The 19685-nt window shown below is 38.1% G+C and overlaps 1 protein-coding gene across 1 annotated transcript in view; it reads left to right on the top strand.

Moving 5' to 3' along the window:
• The window catches only part of LOC126260415 (fatty-acid amide hydrolase 2-like), a 405764-nt gene that overhangs the window by 377439 nt on the left and 8640 nt on the right, over positions 1 to 19685 (top strand). The window contains exon 11 of the mRNA XM_049957744.1: positions 2344 to 2526. Within this exon, the coding sequence (XP_049813701.1) occupies positions 2344 to 2526 (183 nt within the window). The remainder of the gene's footprint in view (positions 1 to 2343; positions 2527 to 19685) is intronic.

Genomic DNA, 19685 nt, shown 5'->3' with positions numbered 1-19685 from the left:
CTAGAATAAAATTTAGTACACTCAGTTATGAACCTTAGGTATGACCATGCACACCTCAACAGGATTGCACATCAAAAAGACATAAAACATGATTTACAAAATTTTTGAGTATGTATGTTGAGAATAATTTGAATTGCAAGTAATATATTATAAGGACTTTGTAAATGTCCTAAGTTCACTTTCTTTTGCATTATAAGCAATAATACACTTTGCAAATGAAACTGACAAAAATTAATACTTTTTATCTATTTCCTTTCACTGATTTTTCACTGTGTAACATTGTTTTCCTTTTCACTTATGAATAAAGTAATTATTGCACCAAAAGATGTAATAAAAACAATGTTATTTCCATGCTAACAGATATAAAAGCCAACTCCTTCAACAGTCAGGCATACTTAAAACAGTTTCAGAACAAAATTATTCTTTTGTGAAGTTTGTTGTCAACTGCCAGCTACAGTTAACAATAGTTAAGTTATACAAACATAATACCCAAGGTAAACTGACCCACACTGTTAATTTACACAGCTTCTACATGGCACAGAAAGAAGAAAAGTAGGCAACCATAAAAGACATTTACCATTTATTTGCTGATGTAAAGGTTGTTTCATATAGCAAAAATATTAAATGAAGATTACCTTCCTGATACCCAATTCTACTTGACAGAAGAATCCGTAATACCCAGTGTGATTCTTTGTGTGTGTGTGTGTGTGTGTGTGTGTGTGTGTGTTTGTGTTTGTGTGTGTGTGTGTGTGTGTGTGTGTGTGTGTGTTTTCCTACACTAGCAACCCTAAAATATAGTTTTCATAATTATTCAATAAGTACAAATATTTGACTGTCTTCTAGTGACCAAAGAAACTCTTGAAAAAGGTATGGGGCACACTGGCCTTACAACACACTGCAACATTCAACATCATAATGAATTATTAGATATTTATCCAAGGAATAAATAACAAACGGCTAAATTTATCTGTCTGTCTATGCCTGCATTGCTGGCCAAAACCTCTCTTGCTGGTTTTTAGCGTGTAGTGTACATTTATAGTGAACTTGGTTCCAATTATAAAACACACTTATGCATACATACCTATTCAAAATTATTCCGTCCATGGCCTATAATGGATGACCTACATTGATGCAAATTTTAATATTTTCCCCCTTGTTTGTCACCTCTTTCAATTCACTGGAGACACTGTGAATGAGTGTTGCGGGTTTTGACTAATAAATGCAAACAAAAACATTTACATTATCGTTTGAATTGGTTATCCACATTACAATAAAGCAAAAAAGAGGAAAATTGGTATGCTATGTGACTGTGCCCCAGACATTTTATTAACAAGTCAATGCACTGCAGAATGTAATTTTCACTCTGCAGCAGAGTGTACACTGATATGAAACCTGTCTTCGTGGCTTTAATTCCACCCACCAGTACCTCATCTGCTACCTTTCAAATTTCACAGGAGCTCTCCTGCAAACCTTGTAGAACTAGCACTCCTGGAAGAAAGGAGTTTGGAAGGTAGGAGATGAGGTACTGACAGAATTAAAGCTGTGAGGATGGGTGGGGAGTCATGCTAGGGTAGCTCAGATGGTAGAGCACTTGCCCGTGAAAGGCAAAGATCCCGAGTTCGAGTCTCACTCCGGCATACAGTTTTAATCTACCAGGAAGTTTCAAGTCAACCCACTGATTACTGAATAAAATGTAATGATTATAAGTTTCTCCATCATGTAAAATAACATGACATGTTTATTTCTGACTAACTATTTCAGTTAAAGCAGTTACCTATTGTTGTTATATTAAGTTATACTTATTTTTGACTCTTCTAAAATACTGAATTATAAAATAGTTGAGTGTATATCATTTTATGCCAGTTATTGAATATGTATCTACAGAGATTGAAAAATATTTTTGAAATTAGAAGGAGAAGCATTTGGTGCCAAATTGTTTTGTATTCGTGTAATTGTGAGAAAAACTCATCTAGGAATGGTTTCATGTACCAAATAGTTTCTTTTTATACTACTGCTCACAAGTCTAATTAAAATTTATGTTTAAGCTTCTTGCCATTCACAAACTGACCCTTAGTGTATGACCAGCAATGATTTTGGCCAATGCATAGTCCTGCAAAATACCTTATTTCACTAAGCAGCAAAATTTCTTGAGACCCAAAGAATAAAAATAATGTATATAGAGTACATGCGGGAGACATAGTGCCAACAGAAAGCTCTGCAGAAGATTTCAGATATAACTTACATTATATCTTCTACAAGTTGTCCCTTTTTTCCTTTTCTTTATCTCATCATTATATTATTTATAAAGCAGAATAATTATTTTTGATGTTTTTCATTTTTCAGGATATTTTAGGAGACAGTGGGGTATTTATATACCCAACCCACCCAACAGCAGCCATATACCACAATGAGTCATACATAAAGACTGCTGGTGTTTTGTATACAATGGTATTTAATGTCCTTGGTATGCCAGCAACACATGTACCACTTGGACTTAACAGTGAGGGACTCCCAATTGGCATACAGGTAACATTTCATGAAAATAACTTTTTGTGGATAGAAAAAAAGAGGAATAATAAAAAGATGTTTTGGCTGCTGAGTATACGGCGATCTGGGACTGTTTGACTGACCTGTTACAAAAAATGTTGTATGGGTATTGGAGAGTCATGATCTACAGGGTGTAGAATTACCAACAATGAGATATTAACCATAGAAATATTTTCTTCATGATGAGTGCTGCAGTTGCTATGTAGCCTACAGTGGAATTGGCAACACGTTGATTCCAGTGTAGGTGCACTGCTTCTTTATTTCTTTCCCATAATTAGTTCTGGGCATTACGCATTCTCCAGCAGTGATGCAAAAATTATCCATCCATAAAATAAAAACTAGTGACATTAGTTGGAAGAACATAATGCCCTGTGTTTTTGATTAGTCATCTGATCAGTCCTGTATGTTTGGTAGTCTTGTAATCAATGATGTTGTAAGCTGCACTTTTCACTTCAGTTAGAAGGTTAGTTATCACCCAAACTCAAAAGGAACTGCAGAGGAGATGTGTGGGGAATATAACACCATGAAAGAAACTGAAACAAAGCCAGAAAAAATAGTGTAAATAGAGATAAGGTGGATAGTGGGAGCCAAACTCATTTTGGAGAGCCAGTTTCTTTTTCTGAACTCTGCAGCCACTTGTATAAGAAGTTGGGATCCAAGTGATAAAGTGGTAATTATGTTCCTGCTGAGACATGATGCCTTAAAATTACACAGAATGACTTGGGTACATAGATCTTTTATATTTCTGCCCAGTCTGAATGATACCCTACCTGAAAATGAGAGGAGTATTCCTTCATTTCATAGTTACATCCTGGATGGAAACATGATCAGCTGGCACACCAGATACATAACTTTCTAAACTCATACTTTGGTATTAAGATAAACCAATCAAACTCCTTGGTACATGTCCTGCAATAACCTTCCTACCAAATGTTCAGACTCATTGCAAAACCTACCTTGCACATACTGCTATTACCACATATGGTTATAATAATTATTGTACAGTTCAAAACATAAAGTTACCATTCGGCTGTACATTAACAATCAGAAGGAATCCTTACAAGCCACTCTTTAAGTATACTTTGGTTGTGTTGAAGTCTGTCACCTTCCAATTTTTCTTTCCATTTTGTTTAGTCCATAATTTGCACATTTACATTTGGTTGTCAATTATTAGTATACCTTTAACTCCTACATAAATTAAGTGCTAATTAGTCTGCCAGCAGATCTGGATTTCTATTAGCAATTTGATGGATTTCATGTCACCATTCCCATCTGTGCCAGTTCTGGGACTGCTGCACTTCACTGTAAAAGACTCATACAGTCTCCAGAAAATGCTCACTGAGATAGAGATACCTAGTGGCAGTTACACAGTCAAGAAGTCCCTTGGCAAAAAGCATGCCAATAGCACTGCATGATTTCATACTATAAATGTGAGCTCGAAGTGTCAAGAAACTGCGCTTCTCCCACACTAGTGCAGCATACTCTAGCACTGATTAAAGCAGAGACTTGTACACAGTGATGCCAAAATGTTTCAATAATTATGTTGGGTGTAGCAGTGAGTATAGGTGCTTGATGGAACCCAGCACCTTCCCCTGTAGTTACTTTATGCACTGGTGCCATCTTAATTAAGTGTAGAATGTGACATTGGGGTAACACTCAGTTCTGCTCCATTGCACTAAGTTTCTAGAAACATGGACAGTCTGTAGGTTGTCTGTGATGGTCAGCCAGCTAATGATAATGGCTTGACTTTTGTCTCTGTTGGAAGGTAGATGCCACTACAGGGTCAAAGATGTTATGTGATCAACGATATTTTGGTGTTAATGAAGGTGCCAGGTGCTCATTTATAGTCCATAGACCACTTTTATCATCTGCATACAGTGCAAGGTGCATGCGGTCTGCAGTTCAGAGATTGGCTCCAGTACTGACCCTCACTGTGCATTATCACTGATGTTGCTGTGTGAGGAGGATCTGTGCTGGATATGCACAAGGAATGTTCTTCCTTGGCAGCATGCTGAAAGGAGATGGATGCCTGACACAGAGACCTCATGACAAAAAGGTTTGAAGAGGCGGCTTTCATGTCACATGCTGTTGAATGTATGAGAGATGTCCAGGAAGACTCAGAGAATTCAATACTCCACTGAGTCTATCACCTCCTCAACCAATTGCAGAAGTTGATAGCTCATGTAGCGGCCTCACCAAAATCTGAACTACTGCCATTTCTGGCAGTAGGCTGATTAGTCAACAACTCTTTGGAAGCCACAAATTTTTTTCTGCCTTTTGAGGTGGCCACTATTTAGGCACATTTCCAAACCTTCATATAGTGCACAATATGGAGCATATCACTGGAGGTGGCTGTGATATATTGGACCACATTCAGGAGGAAGTAAGATTATGGATTTAATGTCCCATTGACAATAAAGTCATTAGAGATGAAGTACAAGCTCAGATTATGGAAGGATGGGAAAGGAAATTGGCTGTCACCTTTCAAATGAACCATTCCATCATTTGCATCAAGTAATTTAGGGAAATCACAGTTAGTTGAAACCTGGATGTCTTGACAATAATTAGGTCCATCATCCTCCTCGGGGCATGTTCTGAGGCATCAAGGGATCACCAATTTAGTATTAGAGGGCAGCGTGGAGGGTCGTAGAGGGAGACCAAGAGATGAATACACTAAGCAGATTCAGAAGGATGGAGGTTGCAGTAGGTACTGGGAGATGAAGAAGCTTGCACAGGATAGAGTAGCATGGAGAGCTGCATCAAACCAGTCTCAGGACTGAAGACCACAACAACAACAACATCCTCCAGAATGTGACTAGAGTGTGCCAGCCACTGCACCATCTGACTTGGTGCTGCATTCACGGGCAGCTGCTATAGATATTGATTGGTCAGCTAATCAGTACCTGGAGCCTTTCTGGCGTTCCACCTCTTGTGACGAATGACGTCTATTACATTGGCAGCATGCTGTACAGCTAAAAAATGTGGTAATCACTTTTTGACCAATTGTGTGCTCTGGTTTGTTGATGTAGACGAAATTTGTGGCCTCAGCACCCAGCTGAATCACAGACTCTACTTCCTGAGGTGATGGTATCTTCTGTTGGTGTTTATGGAAATAAGCCTTTATTGTCTGCCAGCAAAGATGTTTTGGGAGCCTTCACCTGATTCCTTTGTTTGTCAACAGTGTTTTCTTTTCCTGTCACAGTTGATCCATTACCACTTCACATGACGGTAGTATCTGTTCCCAAAAGAACGGTTACCGTAGATGACCATGCAGCTTTGCTAGAAATTAAATGATAATTAAATGGACACCCTAGCTGCAAGCAGGCATTGATGTACTTCATTGGGGACATGTTGAAAATGTGTGCCCCGACCGGGACTGAAACCCGGGATCTCCTGCTTTCATGGCATGCAAGGGATAAGTCCCCGCAGGCGCGCTATCCTCTGTACCCTCAGTGGCTCCAATGGATAGAGAGTCTGCCATGTAAGCAGGAGATCCTGGGTTCAAGCCCCGGTCAGGGCACACATTTTCAACATGTCCCCAATGAAGTACATCAACACCTGCTTGCAGCTAGGGTGTCCATTTAATTTTCATTTCATCACCACTTTGTTCCTGGGTCTCTGGGTGGGTGAGATCCATGACAGTCTTCAATTGTTTGTAGCTGTCATCAAGCAGATGTGGTGACAGGTGTTGTGAGCGGTCTTGCCTGACCCCTTGTAAGTGGTGGTAATGCTGCCTCTGCTGCTCGTGTTGTTATCTCCCTCAGGTAATTAACTGATTGCTCCACCTCAGCATTTTGAAATTGAACCACGTGTCTCATTTTGTGCCAAAATGTGAAGCCTCTTAGATGACACCTTCAATATGTTGTGGAAATATCATTTGGAATGGGGTCAAAGTTGATGTTGAAAATTGTCAGCAAGTGGAGAGAAAAATGAGTGTTCAGATTTGTTGTGTACAAATACTTTGGTAGCACTTAATGATACCAACATCAGCCATGTTTGGCCATGTGCTGCCTGTTCGGTAGATGGTTGGCTTTTTATGCACAGTACGATGGTGTTGTTTTGCTTCACAATGCACAGTCACGAGAGCAGTTGATGATGTTCGTTATTCTGGAATTCCAGTCTCCATGATCTGCATTAACATCTCTACCAGTGAAAACTTCGCAATGGAGGGACAGTAATTTCATAAAGTCAGCTAGTTGGAGTTGACCAACAGGTGGATAATACACACCAATGAAGGTAATTTGTCAGTGTTATGTCTCAACAGTGATGCCTGTTGTTTCCATGGCCTCTAATTGTCATCGAGAAATTGCATAATTTCTTCACATCGCACATGAATGCTGTTTGAATTCCACACACAGATTGACCTCTTATTAATTATGGTAGACATGCTGGACTGTTTGTTGCACCCTAACAATTGTCTTGATGGCTGTCTGTGCACTGCAGATGCTATTTCCTATGGCAGATCCAACATCAACTGTGTGTTGGTGTTTAGTAACACATTGTTTTGTGTCAGGGTTACTCTGAGGTCAGAAGATGTAGGTATCAAATTGCTGTCAAATGTGGGGTCAGTCGGTTGAAACTACAGCTTTGAGATTAGAGGGCATTATTTAAGGTATTTTGAGATTTTGCTGGCACTGCTGCTCTTTAGGACCTCTATGCTACCACATAACTTCTTGATCCTTCTTCCTAGTTTGTGTCAAGCAGATGCCACCAAACTTTTTACATGGTGCTCCCAATGACTGACAAAATAACAAGCCTGGGTCAAATTATTCTTGTGAATAGTATTTACAAGCCAGAACAAAACATCTGGGAAAAAAGCTGAAAAACTAAGTTCAAACTTCCGTGTTACTCATTAGCAAGTGGCATGCAATGCATGAAAACAAGAAGAAACAACAGATTTATTTTATAACAAAGTTATCAATGAAGGCAATGTTAGTAAAAATATAGTACCATCAGATATACTATGCACATAGCCAAATATGACAAACTAAGCAGCAAAAAGAATTGGTGAGATGTGAATAACTGACATTTGTCTGCCTACATATCACCAATGTTTGGTTTGGTATTACTTATTGAATCAAGAGAATTGCCTTCAGATGTTCATTAGTCAATCTCATTTGATGTTCTGACTTCTGAAACATTATTTTTGAAAACTTTTACTCATGGACATAATTTGTTCCAAACATTAATGCACATACCACTAGCAAATACCTTCAAGTTTTGGAAACTCAGTATCATGTAAGCAGCAATAAAATTCAACAAGTTTTTTCTCTTTGCGCTTCTCTTTCAGCAACGCATTTGCCTTCAAAACAATGAGATACAACTGCAGTTCAACTGGCACATCATCTAGGTTACAATCAAACGGATTCTGGAATGTCACTCTCAATTCTGTCTAGATCTGAAAATCTCTCCAAAAATGCTTATTCAAGCCAGGTGTTTTTTTTTTTTCTAAACCATTTAAAACAGTGAAAATGGGAAAAGTTTTCTCCTTCCAAGTGTGCTTCAAATAATGACAGTTTTTCCTAAATCCATTGATGATTTTGTAGAGATCAGAGATGAGGTTATCTTTTCCCTGAAGTTTCAGATTCAGGTAGGGTTTGATGTTGACAAAAAATAAAAAATGACAACTTCAACAGCCAGGTAGGATCCAGCAGCAGTGGCCCTGTTCTACCTTTTTCAGTGAGAAAGACAGCTACAGTATTTCATTTGGAAGAATGTAAAAATGAAACAGGACTTTAGTTTGCAGCTGAGCCACCTTGCTGCTGTGTGATTAGGAAATCATAGAATTAAGAATCACTTTCTTCAAGAAAAGCTTGAAGCAGATGGTGATTGAGTACATGTCATATGAATTTCATGCAGGTTAACACGGGCAGGAGACCATGTACAATGTTTGCAACAGTGGTTTGACAGAGTCTTTAGATAATATGACATGATGACACATCCATAGATCCTTGTATACAAAAATATTTGGACCCATATAACAGGCAAATTTTGGAGATGCAACTCTTGACTTACTGTAGTAGGAACAGAGGTTCTTGTGACGGGTGGCAATGTTGCTGCTCAAAAAATTCTGAATGGAGTCTGAGTGGTTCACCATACATGAATTCTGCTGTAGAAGCCCCAGTGTCAGGTTTAACAACTGCACATAGTCCTAGAAGCACAGCAGTAGGTCAGATACACTGTATGTCTTGTCAGATTCAATGAAATTCAAGTACCATCGATGGGCTGGATGAACTGACGTTGTGGGCCAGATAAACTGACATCACGGGCTGGATCAGGCCTGCAGGCCATAGTTTGGTGACCCCTGGTGTAGAGTATTCTGCTCACTGGCTGCTAGCAGTTCTTGTCAGCTTAATCACTACTGAGTGCAGGTCGATCCATCTTTAGTGAGACTGCAGCTGTTTATCTTACCCTGGCCTTAGTTACAGCTGTCTTCCAAGCAACTTGTGCCAGAGTATGTTACCACTAGAGGATGTACATGATAGCTTCACACTTTCTATAGCTTGGAAAGTGTTCCTACTGTCAGGTGGTTTTCCCATTCATTTTGTTACGTTTGAAAGCAACTGGTCACACTTATGATCTGCAGAACATGCTGATTACTAACTAGCTTGCTCTCCTTCCTGGAATGCCTTCTATTGTAATTTACACAGCACTTCAGCAGGATGCAGAGGCATACTACATTTCCAGCATCATGGTAGCTGTAGGTTTGAGGTGGCTCTATATAGCCCATAGCATTTCAATAACAACTACCAGTAACAGTGGAGTGTTCTCCTTTGTCTTTGAGGATTTAACTTACCTTGTTCTATCAGTAGTGGTGGCGACAGAGTACCAGTTTTATTAGCTTCATGGGTGTCACAGTAGGCATGTAGTATAGCAGTTGCTCTAATACTACCACCTCTGTGACTTGCAAGTAACTGTTGGACAGCATTAAGCAAACCTTATATGTATTTTTTGCTCATCAGTTTGAAATATTCACAGTCAGGCTCTTAAGTTTTGAGTGATTTGCCACAGCAAGCTGTCATCAGCAGTAAGTTCTAATGACATGTGGCTGAACACACTGAGGAATGCAAGGGCAGGCACTCAAGTAATTTTTCCAATGTTTTTATCACCGGGATTTTTCTGTGCTTTTGACCCAGTATCTACTCTTATTTTAAAATTTTTGATTTTTGTAAATTTGTAGGTTATTTTGTGCTGTTACACATTTATTATTAGTTTCGTACTTTTTATGTATTCAGTTCTGTTTATCTCACCTAGCTCCTCTGGTCACCATTCCTTCCATCCTCTTTTTTTCTGCTTTTCTGTACATGAGGGGAAGTCAAGCTAAAACCTTAAATATTTTTTTAAAAATATTTATCAAACAAAAATGGGACACAAGTGTATCATTTTTTGACATTGTCTCCTTGTCGTTCAACACACATCCTCCGACACATAGCAAGTGCAGGGACTCCTCCAAACAAGACAATTCTTCTGGTTGTTTGCACAGCCATTCATGTACTGCCTGCTGTGCCTCTTCATCGGAATAAAATTTCTTTCCTACCATCACCTCTAAGTGGTCCAAATATGTGGTAATCACTTGATGCGGGGTTTTGTGGGTGTGGTGGATGTGGCAGAATATCAAAGTGTGAGGCCGAGCATTGTCATGTTGCAAAATGACAATGTAGTCAGAGGTCCGTGTCACTTTGATCTTATTGCATGCCATAGCTGGTTTTTTAACATATTGGAATATGATGCACTGCTGGTGGTGTTTCTGTTAGTTGAGTAGTATTCCAAGACAGCATCTTGTTCATCCAAAAACAGAAGTCAGCAAAACCTTCACAGCAGATTGCTGCATCCAGAACTTCTTGGGTTTTGATGATGAAGAATGGCACCATTCCTTGCTTGCTTTCTTTGTTGTGTGTTGGTGGTAGTGTACCAAAGTTTGTCTCTTGTAACGATTCTCACAAAGAAGCCATCACCTTCTGATGCAAAGCACCACAGATGTTCTTCACAGACATCAATGCATCACTGTTTCAGTTCTGGAGTGAGCTGCCATGGCACCTATCTTGCAGACACTTTGTGAAACTTAAGCACTTCATGGATGGTGTGATGTGCTGAGCCATAACTGATGTTCAAATTTGCGACTATTTCGTCCACTGTCACAAAGCAATTTTCCATCATAATCTCTTCAACTTCTACAGTAGAGTCTGGTGTCACAACATGGTGTGTCAGACCCAGGCACTGAGTGTCTGTTGCAGAAGTCATGTCATTTTCGAACTTTCTATTGCACTCATACATTTACTGCAGTGATAAACATGCTTAACCACATTGGACCTTCATCCACAGATGGATTTCATACCTCCACTGCTCAAAAAACATATGACAGAACACTGTTCTTCCTTGATGCAAACCTCAAATGGGGCAGCCATTTTGAACTGGTATTGTGCCTGAGTTTCACTTGTCTATAGTATGCTGCCACCTGTAGAGCCTTCCTTGCATCATTGGTAACTGTACTGCCAACTTAGAGAACAATGGCACAAAATGATGATTTTTTATTATATTTTTACAGTTTTCATTTCACTTCCCCTCGTATTTCAGTTTCATCTGCGTTCTACAATCTCTTTCAACACTATACTTTGGCCTTAAGGAAAACATCAGTAATTGGAAATTTGAATCCTAGCTGCCAGTCTTGTGTTCCTTGTGACTAATTTTTTCAGGCACTTGTAAGACCTGGGTAGAGTCCCCAGTACTGCCACAAAAATTATCATAGAGGAAGGACTGCAATAGAATACTATTAAAATACTGGAATTAGAAATATGGGTTTGAATGCTGACATTAACAGCTAGGAAAGTGGCATGTAGATCATGTGGCCTGTGGTACCATTTTCCAATGACAATTTCAGCACAGGATGAAACAGTGGGCACTTCGAGGGTTTGTGGATCATGGGATCACAGTAACATGAGAGAGCATACTTTAGTTTACATCTCCTTGCTTTGATTATCATCGTTCCGTCTATTCAGTACATATACAGATCTGCTTTATTTTTCCTGACCTTCTGTCTAGAGCAACTTCTTTTGCATGAATCAAAGTATTTTCAGAAAATAAACATCTATTCCCTTTTTAGCCAACCTCAGTTGTTTCTGGCCACATAGTTCTTCATAGTAACATTCTTGAATAAATGCTTCGTGGTGTTCTTGTCACATCACATTTGTCAATCACGAGCTTTCAACAACTTCCTCTGTTGTCATCGTATGGACCTGAGATTTTAGTATGCTGTTAGGTACTTTAGTTGGCCAGATTATGTCATGGAGACATCAAGAATTCATGGAACTTCCATATTCTACCAGATACTATGTTAATGCCTGTGACTGAAGAATGTTCACAATAATGTTGATTTTATTGGATGGAGGATGACTCAGTTGATTTCTCTATTACCTTACATCATCAAGTGCCCATTTCCATGCAGCACTGAGGATGTAGCCACTGCCTCAGTTTAAGTTGAGATCAGTATCTTTAACTATAACTTTAAACAACACAGAGATTACAACCTCAGTGCAGCAATGAAATGGGTGCTTGATACTGAAAGGCAACAGAGAAATCAATTGAGTCATCCACCGTCTAATGAAATCAGCATCACTACCACTGTTCTGCAATCAAAGACATCGGCACAGTCTCTCGTGATGCATGGGAGATCTGTGATGCCTCCATGACATAATTCAGCCAACTAAAGTATCTTATTCCCTTATGATGTCAATGGAGGAAGTTGTTGATAGTTTGAGATAGCCAAATCTGATGCAGCAAGAACACCGTGAAGCATTTACTCAGTTAACCACTTTTGATAACATTGTTGGAAACACTGTGATCTACAATGAAATTTAGAATAAATAATAAGTCTTGCTCACTAAAATATTTTTTAAATATTTTATTTTAATGATGACTGGTTTCAATCTTGAAGATTATCATCAGGCCGTTACATGGCTCTGGAATGGATATAACATTTTCCTTAGAGGGAATTAGGAAAAAAAAGTTAAAACAACATTTACAACAAAAGTTACAGCAAAATATAGAAAGATTTACACTCTTAGATGGTATACAGAGGTGCCGAGTGATGCATGAACATGTCAAGAGACGCATTCGTCAAATGCTAGAGAATGGAGGAATATTAAATTGGTGGAGCCCCACCAATTGCCTACTGCATGACCACAGAAGGAGCCAACAAGATACAGTTATATATGTAAACAAATAATTAAAAATAACATAGAAAAACATTAGAAATCTGTTATGAAGACCGTGCATAGAAACATGACACAAAGATGAATGTAGTAGTAGTAGTAGCAGTAGCTTTATTCATCCATAGATCTCTTTTTACAAGCATATAGGACATGTCAAAGTATTTACAAGTTTAGACCAATTTAAAATAAGCTAATTTGTATACACATACAATTACAGACTAGTTGGAGACATTCATTAGATTTACTCTTGGTATACAATACTTTCTTTACAAATAACTTATTACATAATGTAATGCCACACTGTTCACTCGTATCTCACTACCAGTCACTGCACACACTATACTCGCATTGTTTCATGTCACTTCACTCATTACACACACACACACACACACACACACACACACACACACACACACACACACACACACTTTTCAGACCCCTACTCTGTTTTGTCTAAGTAATCCTTCACTGTACAAACTGTATTGGATAACAGGTACTTCTTAGCTGCCTTTTTAAATAAGTGTATGAAATTTCTTTAATCTCTTTTGGCAATTTATTGTACAGTTTTATTCCTTGCTAGAAAACACTGTTTTGAGTTTTATGTTTATTTTTCTTGGTAAATGTAAGTTGAGTCTAGCTCTTGTTCCATAGTCATGGACAGAGCTGTTTGTGCAGTAATTATCAATGTTATTTTTGATGTGTACAACTGACTGGTAAATGTATTCACACACAGTGTTTTGAACAGATCTTTACAATGAGCTCAACTATTATTTTTGGTTATTATTCTTATGGCTCTTTTCTGGAGTTTGAAAATTCTGTTCATATTTTGCGCATTTGTTCCCCAAAAAAGAATGCCATAGCTAAGAACTGAGTGTACATGTGAACAGTATGTAACTAAAAGACACTGCATGTTACACACTGATGATAGGATTCCAAGGGCATAACATGCTGCTGACATTCTGTTTGCTCGTACCTCTGTGTGTTCACACCACTTCAACTGGGAATCAATATTGATTCCTAGAAATTTGCTAATGTAGACTAAGCCATCAGTTTTCATGGAGATGGGTGGCATGGGGCCTATTGACAAACTGCTTAGGTGGTAAGACAGGCAAGAAGTCAGTGATGTACTGGCAACAGATACCATCGGTCACCATGGAGAGAAGAATACCAATGAGCCAAAGACATACTGGCAATGAGCCAACCTGTTCCTGTTGCTTCAGAAGTAGTGAGCCTAGAACTCTATGATAATGGTGTATCAGCAGCAAAAAATTGTCTATTAAAATGTCACATTAGTCACATTGTTAGGATGATGAATATTGTATAAGTTCTATTTAAAATTATTTAAAACAAGAGATAAAAGAACAAACGAGTGGCAATCTAATACAGCAAATCATCAAATAGGTGGTAAAATGTTTCTCTCCAACAGGAGTCCAGGAGTTTGTTTCATAAGTTAAACAGATGCTTTTAGTGTGTGCTTAGATTTAGATTTCCTCAGGGTTGTTTAGCAGGTGCCCCTCAGGAGCGTTATGCAAATATGCAGAAGACCAATTTCCCTGTTGCTTTTCATGTCCAACAAAAGAGCAGCCTGTATTGAATTAAATCCAAAATTATGGCGGCTTACAAATGTACAGTTATCTTAAATAACAAAATGCATAATGTGCACTTCCTTTTAGTAATCAGATTTCTCCTCTAATTTATTCAATGTTGCTCATATTTACAGAGGAAAAGCTAAATCTCTTGTGAAATTTCATTTGTGATAGACACCACAAGAAAATTAACTTTCTGATAAATAGAGTAATGCTATGCAGGAATCTACAAATAATGCACAAGTTTAATTCTAAAGTCATTCATTGCACAGATGTGTAATTCAGTAAAGCTAAAGACAGAAATTAACACCAATTTTAAACCAGAATAGTATAAAACATATAATTCCTGAGGTTAAAGTTGCAACTAGATCTACAACACTCAACAAAGTCCACATACTAACAAAGAGAAAAGTAAACAACAGTTAAATAGCAATCTTCATATTGTAAAAAGCTTAAATAATAAATTGCCATCGGTAAAGCTATTGTAACTATGTATGGCAGATAAAGTGAATACCCTTGTGTTTAATGAAAATGACGTAAATGAAATTAATTAGCAAAGGTCCAACCTGATAAGTTTCAAACTAAACTTAAGAAGTTAATCGATATTAAAAATTCTTTATTCCTGCCATGAGAAAAGGTCTCTTTGAAAGTAATGAATCCACAATTATTGAACCTTAGGCCCAGATCAAATCACGTGAACAAAATGAGCCAATACATCCAATCATTAATAATATGTTGTCCATCTTACAAACTTAAGAGAAAACTTACCTTAATAATATCTTAAACTCTGCATACACATGCGAAGAATTTATAATATTAAGGATAACTTTGAACTTGTCCAAGCAATATTTACCATACAGATGGTCCAGATGATGCTCTATTTGCCTCATTAGATGTTAAGAATATCAACATCCCAATTAAATAAACTATAGATACGATCAAAAATAATCTACTAAGACATAAAACAATGAGCACAGTGGAAAGAGCACAACTTATTGAATTGTTAGAAATTACTTTTACATTTAATTATTTCTCTTCCAATGATGTGGTTTAATGTTAAAAATATGCACCAGTAATGGATAATTTTCTACCTGGATTTTTAGCAGACATTTTGAAATTAAATTCTTTACAGAAAATCCTGAAATTATCAATAAAAATATTTATTACAGGAGATATGAAGACAATACATCATTGTTCTACAAAGGTTCAAAAGATGAAATAGACACTTAAGCTGAAGTCTTAAGTAACATTCATCCAAAACTGTCATTTAATGTAGCACATGAAAAGGCAAAAGAATTAATCTCCTTAACCTCAATTACCAATCTTAAAGGCAAACATTATTTTGCTATTTATAGAAAATCTACTCCATCAGATGCTATCATAAATGCTACTTCCTGTCATCCACAGAAACATCAAAGAGCAGTCTTTTTCTTGATAATTCATAGAATGTTAAAGTTCCCACTAGATTTAAATGAAATTCAAAGAGAAATTGCTATTCTCAAACTAACAGCTATGGCTAATGATTTTCATTTAAATGAGGTTAATTTTTTGCTCAATAAGTTAAAATGAAAGTCCTTAGACTGTTCTGTCACAACTGCTTTAAAATTTGTTAAAATGATGTGTACGGGCAATCTGATTTTAAAAAATGTTAATAAATACAGGCAGAACTTAAGCATTTACCATCAATAACCTCCAAAAAGAGTTTAAACATACAGTTGGCAAGATAGCATACGAGGTGTGGCTAGAAAAAAACCGGACTAGTACTGATTAAACAATAAAATGAATGCAATAAGGCTGAAAGTCGCGTGGCCTGTCACGTGACTCTCGCTCCGCCTACTGCTCGAGTTTCATCTGCCTCCTGCACTCAGTCTGCCCGTGGCGTCTGTTTTAAGTAGTTGACGTTTTGTCTGTGCGTCGGAAAATGTTGAGTGTACAGAAAGAACAGCGTGTTAACATCAAATTTTGTTTCAAACTAGGAAAATCTGCAAGTGAAACGTTTGTAATGTTACAACAAGTGTACGGCGATGATTGTTTATCGCGAACACAAGTGTTTGAGTGGTTTAAACGATTTAAAGATGGCCGCGAAGACACCAGTGATGACACTTGCACTGGCAGACCATTGTCAGCAAAAACTGATGCAAACATTGAAAAAATCGGTAAATCGGTAATCCTTGTCAACTCCTGTTAACTCAGACACTGCTCTGATTGTTAAACGGCGATCTTGTCGAACAAGTTTACCGATTTTTTCAATGTTTGCATCAGTTTTTGCTGACAATGGTCTGCCAGTGCAAGTGTCATCACTGGTGTCTTCGCGGCCATCTTTAAATCGTTTAAACCACTCAAACACTTGTGTTCGCGATAAACAATCATCGCCGTACACTTGTTGTAACATTACAAACGTTTCACTTGCAGATTTTCCTAGTTTGAAACAAAATTTGATGTTAACACACTGTTCTTTCTGTACACTCAACATTTTCCGACGCACAGACAAAACGTCAACTACTTAAAACAGACGCCACGGGCAGACTGAGTGCAGGAGGCAGATGAAACTCGAGCAGTAGGTGGAGCGAGAGTCACATGACAGGCCACGCGACTTTCAGCCTTATTGCATTCGTTTTATTGTTTCACCAATACTAGTCCGGTTTTTTCCTAGCCACACCTCGTATATTTCAACTCTGGTGCCAACAATGTTCTTTGTACGACTGTACCAACAACGCATTGGACAAACAGGCCATAACTTTCTCATCCATTTTAAAGAGCATACAGCGGGTGCTGCTTGAGATAAATTATTGTTTGGCCTGCACAGAAATGAACATTCTATGGCCCGTTTGGTGATTTGGTGTAGTACATTAATGCTCTTTTATCTTTTGTTTTAAATTATTGTAAATACTTTTACGCTCCATTTTATTATTCTCTTACATTTACGCATTTTCAGGCATTAATCTTGCGTATCTTCATTGGTCAGTTGTATACTCCCTGGCGAGTATTGTCACTTCAATACATACTACCAATACTTTAATACGTCCTCCTCCCCGTGAACCATGGACCTTGCCGCTGGTGGGGAGGCTTGCGTGCCTCAGCAATACAGATGGCCGTACCGTAGGTGCAACCACAACGGAGGGGTATCTGTTGAGAGGCCAGACAAACGAATGGTTCCTGAAGAGGGGCAGCAGCCTTTTTAGTAGTTGCAGGGGCAACAGTCTGGATGATTGACTGATCTGGCCTTGTAACAATAACCAAAACAGTCTTGCTGTGCTGGTACTGTGAACGGCTGAAAGCAAGGGGAAACTACAGCCGTAATTTTTCCCAAGGGCATGCAGCTTTACTGTATGGTTAAATAAATGATGATGGCATCCTCTTGGGTAAAATATTCCGGAGGTAAAATAGTCCCCCATTCGGATCTCCGGGCGGGGACTACTCAAGAGGACGTTGTTATCAGGAGAAATAAAACTGGCGTTCTACGGATCGGAGCGTGGAATGTCAGATCCCTTAATCGAGCAGGTAGGTTAGAAAATTTAAAAAGGGAAATGGATAGGTTAAAGTTAGATATAGTGGGAATTAGTGAAGTTCGGCGGCAGGAGGAACAAGACTTTTGGTCAGGTGAATACAGGGTTATAAATACAAAATCAAATAGGGGTAACGCAGGAGTAGGTTTAATAATGAATAAAAAAATAGGAGTGCGGGTAAGCTACTACAAACAGCATAGTGAATGCATTATTGTGGCCAAGATAGACACGAAGCCCATGCCAACTACAGTAGTACAAGTTTATATGCCAACTAGCTCTGCAGATGATGAAGAAATTGATGAAATGTGTGATGAGATAAAAGAAATTATTCAGATAGTGAAGGGTCTCGCGTCCGTCGGCTGTCGTAATTTAATATATTATTATTATTTTGATTGTTGCTGACTTACGTGGTGGGCCGTAATAAAAATATTTCATTCAATTTTGATTTACAGTTGAATGCTTTTGTGAAGTTCTCCTTTTTAACAATATTAATCTTAAATTATTTGTTACGTTAATGAATGTTAGACTCGCTGAATCTTAAAACATGAGCATACAAGTTGAACATTGCAATAAACTTTTCATATTAATTTCCTCGGCTAGTCAGTTCACTTTAAAGCAAAAGATCTTTAGTTATTAATTACAATTGCAGCCCACACACGCGCGAGAGTATTTTTTCTTACCTCCGTTAACCATTGTATTGTAGTTGGAGTCCTGGCTCTGGCCGTCGGCTATGGTACTGAAAATAAGAATCTTAAAGCTACGTATTTCTGTAACTTCGTGCGGCTGTGGAGAAAAATTAATATTATGTTAATGGCGGGCGAGTATTTCGCTTCCGCTAATTTTTCATAAGTTAATATCGCCACGTAATGGCGTCGTTGGCTGCATCGGTCGCTGTGATTGTTGAACTGTAAATTACTTGAATGCAGGTTAATTTAAGGAAGGCGGACATGAAATTGGGATCACCTCTTACAAATTAAAAGTGCACAATAATATTAAATCAGTAGATTATCTATTTAACTCATACAAATATGCTTACATTTGCCAGCACTCGCAAGATGTCCGTCTACACACAACCAAGACAAGAGAAGAAGTGAAGACAACTAAAAATTAACAAAAGAGCATATTTTCTCGTCTCTTTAGAGCATTTTGTTATATTTCTTTGCACTCGAAACCTACATAGGGAAATTATTATTTTACGGCTACATGAAAAAAAATCTGTATCATTCAGGTTTTAAATGTCTCTTCTTTATAAATACTGTTTTTTAAGTGTTTTCTTATTACCTCACTGGCGACGCTATAAGGGAGATGAAAATTTAATAGTCATGGGTGGCTGGAATTCGAGTGCAGGAAAAGGGAGAGAAGGAAACATAGTAGGTGAATATGGATTGGGGGTAAGAAATGAAAGAGGAAGCCGTCTGTTAGAATTTTGCACAGAGCATAACTTAATCATAGCTAACACTTAGTTCAAGAATCATAAAAGAAGGTTGTATACATGGAAGAATCCCGGAGATACTAAAAGGTATCAGATAGATTATATAATGGTAAGACAGAGATTTAGGAACAAGGTTTTAAATTGTAAGACATTTCCAGGGGTGCATGTGGACTGTGACCACAATCTATTGGTTATGAACTGCAGATTAAAATTGAAGAAACTGCAAAAAGGTGGGAATTTAAGGAGATGGGACCTGGATAAACTGACTAAACCGGAGGTTGTGCAGAGTTTCAGGGAGAGCATAAGGGAACAATTGACAGCAGTGGGGGAAAGAAGTACAGTAGAAGAAGAATGGGTAGCTCTGAGGGATGAAGTAGTGAAGGCAGCAGAGGCTCAAGTACCGTAT

The sequence above is a fragment of the Schistocerca nitens genome, chromosome 5 (genome assembly GCF_023898315.1).
Source record: "Schistocerca nitens isolate TAMUIC-IGC-003100 chromosome 5, iqSchNite1.1, whole genome shotgun sequence".
Taxonomy (NCBI): Eukaryota; Metazoa; Arthropoda; class Insecta; order Orthoptera; family Acrididae; genus Schistocerca; species Schistocerca nitens.
This window is presented reverse-complemented; position numbering and strand designations above follow the sequence as displayed.